The 11,692-nt window shown below is 39.7% G+C and overlaps 1 protein-coding gene across 1 annotated transcript in view; it reads left to right on the plus strand.

Moving 5' to 3' along the window:
• The window catches only part of NUBPL (nucleotide binding protein-like), a gene marked incomplete at its 5' end in the record, with an annotated part of 68,732 nt that extends 59,184 nt beyond the window's left edge, over positions 1-9,548 (plus strand). Inside the window, one exon of the mRNA XM_010132347.1 lies at positions 9,486-9,548. Within this exon, the coding sequence (XP_010130649.1) occupies positions 9,486-9,548 (63 nt within the window). The remainder of the gene's footprint in view (positions 1-9,485) is intronic.
• Between the last annotated feature and the right edge of the window lie 2,144 nt (positions 9,549-11,692).

Below are 11,692 nucleotides of genomic sequence, written 5' to 3' on the forward strand. Positions count from 1 at the left end.
AGTGGAGCAATTTACACAGGAGGGGAATTGGGGTTTTTGGTGCATTTACCATAACATTTTATTACCAGAGGAAAATAGGAGTTGTTGAGGTGGCGGGAGTCAAATATGCAAACCTGAAAAGAAAAGCAGTTGCACATATAATACTTCACCAACAGTGATAGAGTAAGATTTTTCTGCTTAGGATTTTATTTTCTGCTGGAGTTTGTCTGACAGGCTCTGTAGGGCAGGGTGTTCTCTGCCACATTGTGTTTGCACAGTATATGGCATGATGCAGCCTCACTCTTGACTGCTGCTTAGATGTTACCGTAAGAAAAAAAGTGATTAATGCTAATCGTAGATGGTAGAATCAATTAGACGTAAGGTAGAATGTACAATAGGGACATTCTAATATCAGTAACCTTTCTAATATCATGATTGCTAGGCTGATGAAGAATGATAGCTGAAGTATATTTTTCCTTCCCACTCATTTAAAAGAAGAAAGAATTTGGGGAGGGGGGGTGGGAGGGTGGGAATTAAAAACGTTAATCCACTGTTACTAACATAGTGTTAGGGATTTGGGAATAATGACAGTCTTGAAATTGTGGCACATCATTTTGTTTGGAAAGGGAAGCAGCAGCTTCCCATGGCATGTTGATTTCTAACCAAATGCAGTATTTTTGCTAGCTTTGGGCGAGGCCCATGCTGATCCTCTGTGGAATAATGTTGTGATCTTGTGAAAAGGAATCATTATAATCCATATGGTAGTTTCTATCTGGAAAGTTTAATCAGCAGTGCAAAGGTTTGAATAGATGCATGGCTTAGGTCAAAGTTGAAGCAAAACAGCTGAGCAAACTAAGGTGGCAGGCTCACAGGATCTGAAATCTATGATAACCAGGAGTCTGTAGCCTGCAGGACTATCAGTCTGAAAATTCAGACATGTAGGATAGCATTCTGAAAATCAAAATAGACAATAAAGTCTGTCATGTTGCCATCTGTTCCTCCTTGGACTACGTTCTTCTGAACGAAAGGAGGGGTTATAAGCACCATTTGTGGCAATTAAATTAAATATGAAGAGGAATAAAGATTGACAAATATGTGTGACTCTGGGGAAAACTTTTAATATTCTTCTCTGCCATTGTGTCTGTGAGATAATCATTCTCCTCAGAGAATGAGGTTTTCTTAGATGTCACTAATCTCTACAGAATGAAAAAGAATTTCCCATTATCCCTGGTTTGCTTCTCATTTTGAAGACAGAGAAAAATGTTGTTGTTCTCTTATATTTTAAAAGAAAAATTAAATTCGTAACACATAAGTGATGGTGCAAGAGGTCATATAAGGTCAGATTCTAATCTTTAATACATGATACTCATCGCCATGTTTCTCAAATAAACTAAAATTGTGGCTATTCATGCACGAACAATCACAATTTCTCAGATAGAGAACAATGTGCTAAGAGCTGCTGAAATTATCTCTGCTCTTATCCCTTACATTTACAGGTTGGTTTTTTTATACAAAATTCTGTGCTGTTTTTGTTAGAACACACTCACAAATCAGATACAGAATCATAGAACTGAAATAATACCTAGCAGATCAAACAGTGGGGAATAAGAATGGCGATTGACTTCTCAGAAACCCAGCATGCTGTCACACCTTCTAAGCTCTGTCAAGCCTAGAAAAAAGGGCGTTTCTGAAATATGTGAGCTAATACTTTTTTTTTTTGCTTATTCACCTGCCATGGGGTTCAACTTGTTTGCTGACAGGTAAAAGTATATAGCTCTCAGTCTACACCAGCATTTGAAAATATGTAAAGAAACTTGTCTGAATACATTATTTTAAAGCTTAGATGTAGTTGGTGGAAACAAGAAGTTTTCTTCTCACAGTAGGCAAGGATATTGTTAAGAATTAAAACAACTCTTCCAGTAAAAAAAATAAAATCACTTGCAGAATTGTGCATGTGTGAGCTTAGAAATTTCTTCCTCAAGCAAGGCACAGAATGCATAAGACTCACCTGCTTATGGAAAGGTCTGACTATATAGCTAAAGGATGTGAAGGTTTAATGGGTGGAGTTCCCTTCTGGTGAAGCTTGAGACAGTCCCCATGGACTGGTAAAATGATTTTGCTCTTGGTACAAACATTGTCTACGTTAGTGTGTCTGTCAGCTTAGTTGTTTCAGTTGTGTCATTGTTTAACATTCTTCATTGACAAAACTTTGTTGTGTGCTGTAGAAATGGAACGTTGCTGTACTCGCCTCTTCGCCTAAAGGGCAGGGGCTGGGCTAACAGGAAGAGAGCAGACACACCGCAGCAACTGGGAGTGATCCAAGGTCCTCTACAAAAAGCTAATCATTTCTTAATTTAATCAACAGTGAGGACTTGGAGATCCCTCTGGAGATAATTGAGAGTCTTGGGAGCATTTTCCTCCTCCATAAAGATGTGGTTATGGATTGTCAGACTAGGGCTTCATTTTTTTGCTCACCCAAACATGTGAGAAGAGTCTCTAGACAACAAACGCTGGTAAAAGAAAATGAGGAACGCTGCTAAGATGGTGGAATAGGGAAACAGTAGGGAAAAGGTAGAATAGGGAAAATATGAGGAATCACTGAAACCAGGTGGAATTGATCATGCTCTGATGTAGGGGAGCTTCCTAGGAATCATGAGAAGGAACCAGCAGCAAAACAGGTGTTTGAAAGAGCCATCCTCATACTTGTGGATAAGAGGGCTGGAAATACAGCAAGAGATATAGAACATGATTAATTGGAGTCATTCTTCCACCAAATGAGTTGTTAAAATGCCCGATGAACTCCTCATCAACGCTGAGGGAAAAGGTAAGTAGAGGTTCCTAAGAGTTCCTCCATCTGTGAGCATAAAACCCAGCGAGGTAAGGGGCGGTTGGTGGTTATTTTGTGAGGACTTCCTGCTGGAAACTTTTGGTGTATCACATCCTTGATGGCACAGTGGATTTGTTAATACAGACAGGCTAGCTGTGACCGTTAAGCACTAAACTCCATCTGTCTCAAGATCAAAGTAGCAGCTTAAGCAAGGACAAATTACATTTGCTGTACCAGTGTGTCCATTTGCCTCCTAAAAGCTAGGGGGTCTTGTTGGGATAGAGATTTCAGGGAGGAGACGTGCTGGAGCCTGAGGCAAGCAGTTGATGTTGTCTCTCATTTTGCCTTGGAAATTAGGTGATTAAAAAAAAAGAGAATTATGGCGTAGAGGTGATATACCTTTAAGATTGAGTAGAGGTGATGTATTCAGCAGAGAAGTCATGAAAAGAATAAGCTTAAATTTCACCGTCTTCCTCTTCTCCATTATTAAAGAGATAGTGAGCTCTCATAGGAGAAAGTATAAGGAAGATGACTGCTTTTGGAAAAAAACCTCACAAATTCCACAAAACACATAATGGTCAGCTAGTTCCTTAGTGTTTTCTTGCCACATACTGTTGTGGAAAACATTTGGAAGCTATTAAGGAAGAATACTTTGAGATCATTCTCTTGTTGCGAAGAATTCAAGTGGAGTGTATTGGGAGAGCAGGGGAAGGTGAAGGGAGTAAGATTCCCGGTGATTCATACATAGTTCAGAGTGTTGGATCCTCAGATCATGCAGCCTTTTGCAGGTGAGCACAACCTTAGATGCAGTGTGGTGAGGAATTTACGACTTGGGTAGGAGGAGAGCCAAGCTTGCCCTGCAGCGAGGAAACCAGGACCTGTGGCTGGAAAACAGGCTTAACATCATTTTACCCAGCTTGCAATAAAGACCAGTGTATGAGATAAACCCCACATACTTCTTGGGGGAGGTTCTGTTACTGTTGAGTTCATATTTAATGGTATGGAATGGATTCAGCCCTCTTGCAAATTTCATATATTCATGTATATTGGTGGAAGATTTTGAGGCCAGTAAATTTCACACAGGTCTGTAAGGGGAGAGAAAATGCCCAGTCCAGTAGAAAGTAGGGGCAGAAGGCATCAGCAGTCAGATGTGACAGAGGAAAGCAAGTCTGGTTTAAAATCCCTTTTCAATTAAATTAGAAATGTTGCTGTCCTTACTGTGGTATTATCCAGAGACAGGTGGAACTTATATTCAGACAGACTTTCTGTAGAACTGTATGAAAGAGCGCTGTGTGAGTACAGCATTTTAAAGCTTGCAAGAAATAGTTGGAGAAAAATTGAAGCAGTGGTAGCAAATAATGTTTGCTGTTGTTTAGCTGTCATCAGTAATTCCATTTAAAGAGTGGTCTCTCCAGGGTGTGATATCTTTGAAAGAAAAGCAAACCCTGAAGAAGGCTGCGTGATGTGATTTATAATACGCCTTATCATCAAGGCTTTCTTTGAATGATCGCAGTAACATTTGGTGTGTGTAGGTTTGAATCCTTCATTCAGGGTGTAGATAGTACAACACATCATCAGACCCTCATTTACGCTTCACTCTGCTGAAGAAAATGCTGAGTGGTAGGATAGTCTGTTTGAAGGATGTTACTCTATTGCATTTGAATTGCACTGTTCTACTTAACCACGTTTGCTGGGCAGGATGTCGTTTTTGATGTAGGGAATGACACCTGAGTGATGCACACACGCAGAGGCACCTTGGGACTGGCAGTGCTTCCCAGCTGAGGCTCCCACGGAGGACGGCTTGGCTTTAGCAGCTGCTGAAATATGGGTTTAACAGAAAACTTCCCATCACCACTAAGGAATTTTTTTTTTAAGAAATTAGAATCAGGGAACATCCAATTTAGTTACCCATCTCTGTTTAGTTACTCCTCTGTTTCACTTGTAATTTGTGGATTGATGATCCCCTTTCTGGGCTGAGACTTCATTGCAGCTTGGCAGGAGTTGCCGCTATAGTTAAGGAAGAATCTTACAGTAGAACTAGAGGAAGACAGAGTGGGAAAGGCTCCGGGCCTCTTGCAGCAATCAAGAATTTCTCTGGGTGACATGAAGCTTTTATCTGAAATGGAAGCTTCTTTAAAGCTGTGTTTTATCATCATCCTTTTACTGCCTTCTAAGTTGACCACAGTAAAATACGGACATCGAAGGGCAGCTCCAGGCATGCACTGAAGGTTGGAGTTGTGGCAAAGTAATAAGCAATTTCCATGAAAATTAAAGCTATTTAAAAATCTGATAGAACTGAAAAATGGACTGTGGTTGAACAAAGAGAATGCTGATAAGAACAAAAGCTATCACCTATCATTACTTCCACGCAGATGGTAGCTAAGTCTAGTATTTGTCCTTGTAATTGTCACAACTTGATTAGTTGCTCTTTGCTCATGGTTGCTAGTTTCCTTTAACAGTGGATAAAGTCTAAGCCCTGAACAGCTTGGCTGAGCAGATTTAAATATTTTATCCTTCTTTTCAGCTATAGCAGCATCCACAGCATTCAATATTCCAGACAGTCAGGACTTGCATAGATTCTCCCATGAATTGCTGGGCTGGATAAAGCATCTTAGTAGTCTTTGACTCTTCTGCTGGGATTTACACTCCATGATGTACTTGGCCTGCAACCAAGTGATGGGATCAGTACGCTTTTTCTGAGTTGCTGCTCTGAAGTTGTTTGTGTGCAGTGGTTTGGGTGATGGCGAGTGTGATGCTGGCTCCTAACTGTTTTGACTTCGTTGGTGAGTAAATTGGATTTTGCGTTTGAATGGCCATTGCACTAGTCACTAGAAGCCACTGCAGTGAGCTGTTCGCGGGCTGAGATCTGCGCTTCAGTGAAAGGCAAAGTAGTAGGTCAAGCTAAGCCTGTCCGGTCTGTGAGAACAGGGCAGAGTCAGCTACGACTCGTAGGGTCAGTTTGCAGTAACCTTAGCAGTGATTGTACTTCCCTCATGGGCAAGATTTTCAGGGAGGACAAAATGCCATAACGGAAAGACTCACATTTCTCTAGGATTACTGTAGGGCTTAATTAAATGAGCTAATAAAAAGTCTTGCCATTTAAATCTACCCCATATCTATTATCCCATGATAGTGTAATGAATCAGGTGTTCTGGTTATTTAGGTTAAGTGAGGCTTTTCAGTCCTTTTCCTGGTGAACTTCATTACAAGTTCTCCATTGCCTACTCCAGGATTTGTGCTGTCATTAGTCACTTCATCATCTACCACACCCTCTCAGTCCTGAGCAGGTTTGTGATTTAAAGAATGCTGCACTCTTTTCTGGCAGTGTTTGTACCAATGTTAGAGAGGGGAGCATTATTTTACATGGCATTATCCAGCTCTTTCAACACTCTGACTGTCACCTTCCACCTCTACCTAGGCCCTCCCTAGTGCTGCTCTCAGACCCCATCTAGGCAGCATTCATAATGAAGAAGTATGGTCTGATTTTAGGGCATTCTAGTCTTCCTGTGCACTTCATCATCTCAAAGCAGGGAGAATGTTGGCTCCCAGTTAACTGATATGTTACTGTTAAAAATAAAGTTGTCCATCTGCAGAAAAATGCTTTCAGAAAGACAGTCTTATAAACCATTCCTTTAGAGCTTCCAAACCATAAAGGTAAAAAATGATCTGTAAAGTTCACTTTTAGCCTATTAAAGTGAAAATACTTGTGAGTGATGAATAACAACTCATCCTTTACTTTTTCTGCACCCAAAAAGGAAGTAAAAACCCTCTCCATTTTCAGTCGCAACCCGTCTTCTTTTGCTTAGTAATGATGGAGTAAACAGCTGAATGGAGCTGTGCTGTCTACAGGTGCAACACTGAAAAGATCATGAGTGGGAGAAACCATTCCATAGATGTTGGGTTGGTTTTATGTAATGAAACGCATATTGACAGTCACTGAGATTCTGTTTAGACTTTTCACAGATGTTAAATCATAGATAGGTCCTCACTCATAGCTGAATGATTTATTGAAAGACAGGAAACTAAGCTGCGGAACAGCTGGTTTTGCCAAAGACAGGTTACTGGCAGAGGACATGTGAGATAGCAGTCTGTTCAGCATATAATGTTGTGTTCTAGGAAAACAAAAAAGGAACGCTTAGCAAGTAAGACTAATTGCTGGTAACTCTAGGGCTAGGAATGCTAGCATGCTGGCTCCAAAGAGTTGCACCAGGAACCTCCTGTTACGAAGTGACAGAGCCGCTAACACTTGGCAAATGACAGTCAGTGTACACTGTGAAATTGTTGCCCAGATGCTCATTAACAGTGGTTTGGGGGGAAAAAAAAATCTAGTTTAATGGCATCTTGATGTAGGTTAACACACAAGCAGTCAGGTCTCCCAAGCAGGATATCCGGTTGCTATCTGGATGGTTGCAGAGGTCTGTGTTCCAAGGACCCTTGCCAGCAGTGTCTTTGGCTGTATCAAATGAGACTCCCTGAACTGCTCTTTAGCTCAGTTTTAACAGTGCAGCTAGTCCGTGGTCCTGCATGACTGTTACAGCATATGCATGATCTGTTGCTGCTAATTATCTTGATTTATGTACAGAACATCTCCTATCTTAACTATGTACAAAACACTGTCGTATGTTACTATTCTGCTCATGCAGGAACAATTTCTACAGTGTATTTTTAATTCTGTGTACAATTTGGTCAACTCTGGAGCAGGAACAGCCTGGGCGGTCTAGAAGGGGCCAGGTTTTCCATGCAGGTTGTTAATTGACTCATGAAAACGCATGAATTGATCTGTGCAAAGTGGAAGCTGCCAGTATAGTTCAAAATGCTCACCTGGGGTGCTCCCTGTGCCACTTAGTCAGATACTTAACCACAAAGGCACCTTGGCTTCAGTCAGTCACCTCATTTGAAGTGGGTCTGTGATCTCCTCTAGGCAGGTGGCTAGCTGGGGAGTGGCTGGACCACCCAGGGAATTCATAGCTAAGTGTGGTGGGTGTTACACACGGGCACAGCCCTGTGCTACCCAACTGCATGGCACTTACTCCCGTAGTAGGAGAGGTTTGAATTTCATGCTCGTCACTTGAATTTTATAGTTCTTGCCACAAAGTCAGGCGTATGGGAGAAAACACTTCTAGCTCGGTGTTTGCATTCCTTACAAACTCAGGAAATTCTGTGATTAATTGTAAGGTGATGCGAGCACTGAGACTATGAGGCACTGAGGCCAGAAGTGCCCGAAGAGAAATCCCTACAAGCCAGGAGCAAACCCTGGAAGAGAGCAGACATGTTAGGGGTACCTGGCCCTGCAAAAGGCCACCACCTTCTTGAGACCAGTGACAGTTAGGTCTAATGGCCCAAGTGAAAGACAGACCTTCTCTTGCTGCCCCTCAAGCTCTGGCCTCAGGCAGTTGTCAGTTTGTTTGCTATTTTAAAGGCTCGTCAGGGATACAAGGTCTAGCTTGAGGTTAGAGACAGATATCTAAGAGTGCTGCAGGAGGCAGGAGAGATCAGTGCGGTAGGGAACACTGGGATTTCTTCTAGTGAAACGGAAGGTTGTCAGTGTGTGCTCTATGTGCAGACTTACTTGAGAAGATGAAGTAGTAGCTTGGTCACAGTCTAACAGAGTGGAAGCAAGCTGAGTAGCAGGGGAGTTTTCAGTTGTACTAGACAAACACGGGACATCAGGGGCCAGCTGGAAATTGAAGCACGGCATGTTCAAACTATAGATAAGGCACCTTCTTGAACAGTGGGAGCAATCAGCCTCTGGGACAATGTATAAGATATATACACTGAGAGATACTCTTTTAGTTGAAAATCTTTATGTAAGATTGGAGACCTTTCTGAAAGGCATGTTCCATTTTGACTATGAGTTGTTAAGCTTGGTCCAGGAATTACTTGGTTTCATTTTGTGGTTCGTTCTGTGTTGGATTGTAGGCAGTGTTTTTATACATCTCTTGACGTGAAATTTATGAATACTTGATGTTAGGCTGATCATGGTTCTAGCTGTGCCATGGTTTTAGAGATGTGAAAAGAAACATGCTTGTTTGGGTAGCTCCCCATAGTCTTACAGTTCTGTGCTCTTCTGCCCTCCAGGTGACGGTATCTGACCAGGTATGCAGGTTGCAGCAAGAGGGATATTTTGTTCTATGGATTCTAGTGTTGTGGAATTAGTTCTTTTCAATACCCCCTTCTGTCTTTTGGAAAGATGTCTTTTTTTGAAAATACCTCACTTTTCATTGTATAGGAAATTCTGTAGTGTAGTGAAGTCTGTACGGAATTATCCCAATTTTTTTTTTGTTTAGAATATTGTTTTTTTTTTTCTCTGATTCTCTATCTCAATCTTCAGGGTAAGGGAAGTTTATAATTAATGGTATTTGTGGGCTCTAAAGAGTCTCCTTCTTTCTTAACACTTCTCTGCTGTTTAAGACAAATTGTTCAGTCAAGTTCTATTCTCATAATAATACTGAAGTTAAATTTTACATTCCCCTTCCAGTATTTTAAATAATGCTTGTATTTATTTTATGTATTAATGCATCATTTTTCCAGAACACAAAACTGGCTAAAGGGAACCCATTTATTGTGAGAATTTTGTTTTTCTTTGCAGGTATGTGAAAGAACAGATACCTAATAAGATGTGAAATATTCCTTTTTATAGAAAATGAAAGATGCTAAATTTATGTTTCTGTTTTTACAGGCTAAAGCCTATCTAAAGATAGCAATGGAAATAGTAAGACGACTACCAGTACCTCCTGCCTGAAGTGTTTATCACTGAAAATTACCAAAAAAACCAGTCTTCTGGTGCGACCAATGCAGAAGAGTCCTGCTACCTAATTATGTGGATTCCATATTTTAGTTCTAAGAACTTTTTTAGAAGTTAAATTACCAGAGGTTAAATTATGATTGTGACATTTACTGTTTTTCAAATCATTATTTGGCCATGTCCAAATGGATTGAAGTATGCAAGAGATGATAGAGAGTATTTAACTGCTGGATTGTGACATCATCAAGCAAGAAAGGATGAAGTACATTTTTCACATGTCCTGTTTTAAGAACAAGTATGATAAAGAGCCGCTCCAGCCAAGCAGAATGATGAGAGGCCAAGATATAAGCCCTGCTTAGAAAATGACCTTTGCATTACTCTAATTTCTGTCAATTTTGGTTCAGCTTTTAACTTAGTTAACTACCAAGCTGACCTTAAGTTCTGCAAAATTTTAAGAAACAAATTCAGTTACGTAAACTAAAATACTTTAGTGTGCTCATCTTAAAATAAAAAAAAATCCCATGTATACTCTGAAGAGTTCTTGTGCTGGATCATAAGCAAATTCATTCATTATTGGATAATGGTCGATGAGGAGGCATAGTGGAGAATGGATTACGTGACCCTGAGGCTTATGTTTTGACTGCTTTGCATTATAATGAACCCAAACAGAAGACTAAGTAACGAAGGTCTTAACTGAAAACCAGGCGTGCCTGAGCTCGGCTTGCCAGGGGATGCAAATGATCAAGATAAATTAAATGGACGATTGCATATTCCTATTACAGTGCAGCAACTTGGAATTTGAATATAAAGATCTATTTTTCAAGTAAAGAAAAATTTGATCCTCAAACTGTGTGGCCTTCTCGTTTGTTTCTTCATTGCCTTTTATTTCTGCAGTCTTCATTTTTGTGTTGGTGTGTGGAAGTGGAAGAATATGCCTTCAGGGAATGAGTTTGCATTTACAATTAGGTGTGTGAGTTGACATTTAGGCTTTTTCATTTACACAATCAAGTATGGGTATCTTAACATACCATACGGGGAATTTGACCACATCAGGGCATTCTGCTGTTGACCTCTGTAGGACCAAGATTTTCCCTGTACTCCAAATAATTATTCATAGTTTTGGATGTAGTTGTTTCTTCTTACTGAAGTGCTACAACATAAAAAAAATTGGTGTAAGTTTACATTAAGAATATTTCAGTAATATATAACCAGAATTTACACAGGAAAGCTAGATACAAGTGATGGGTTGAATTTCAAGCTCAGCTGATTGTGTAAAGTGTATAATCCCAAACTGTTGGTTTTTGGTTTTTTTTTTTTAAGTCAATCTCTGAACATCCTTGCCCATACCCTCCTCCATGAGATCTCATAACAGTGTTCAGCTTTTTCAGTAGCATATTATCCCAGAATTGACACAAATATTCTCTTCCTTTAGTTGTGTAATATATTTTACAAAAATCAAAGCTGGCTTAGTGTTCTACCCTTTCGTATTTTATTGATAACTTACTGGGGTTTTAAAATTTTTATCTCTGCAGATATTATTTATTCCCTTCTGCTTTACATATTGTAATTGTTGGTATGTATGTCTATAAGTAATCCTGTGGTGGTTTTGGCAGACTATAAGCATAGATTTCAGTGGAAAAACTGAGATTTCTGACTGAGTTTTAGCAAAAAAATTATGATACTTTGTGAACTTTGGTATTTATTATTTTAATTCTGTTAAAAAGAATATCTCTGACACCCAGTTCATGTCGAGGCTGAGGAAACAATCAGTAAACATATAGACAGTTGTTTGTTTTCCATTTCTTTTCTTTCTCATTATTTCTTGGGTTAGTTGAGGGATGAAACTTGCTTTTATTTTTACTCTTTTTTACATTTGTTTTCCGTTTTAATTAAGTGCTGCGTTTTGCTCTGCTAAATCTTTCACTTGCAGAACTATTTTGAATGCCTTTATCAAGAAACTGGTTACAATGATTAAATAGTTTCTAAGCCAATCTGAAAATTCATATTTAATTAACATTTTTGTGGCAGGATTGTACAGTATAGTAGGTGAAACCTGATCTGTTGATTAAAAACCGTCAGTCATGTAAAATGAAATATATATGTGTATATAATTGTATGGAGTAGGTAGGACATTACTGCAT

The sequence above is a fragment of the Buceros rhinoceros genome, unplaced genomic scaffold (genome assembly GCF_000710305.1).
Source record: "Buceros rhinoceros silvestris isolate BGI_N320 unplaced genomic scaffold, ASM71030v1 scaffold2213, whole genome shotgun sequence".
In the NCBI taxonomy this organism is placed as follows: Eukaryota; Metazoa; Chordata; class Aves; order Bucerotiformes; family Bucerotidae; genus Buceros; species Buceros rhinoceros.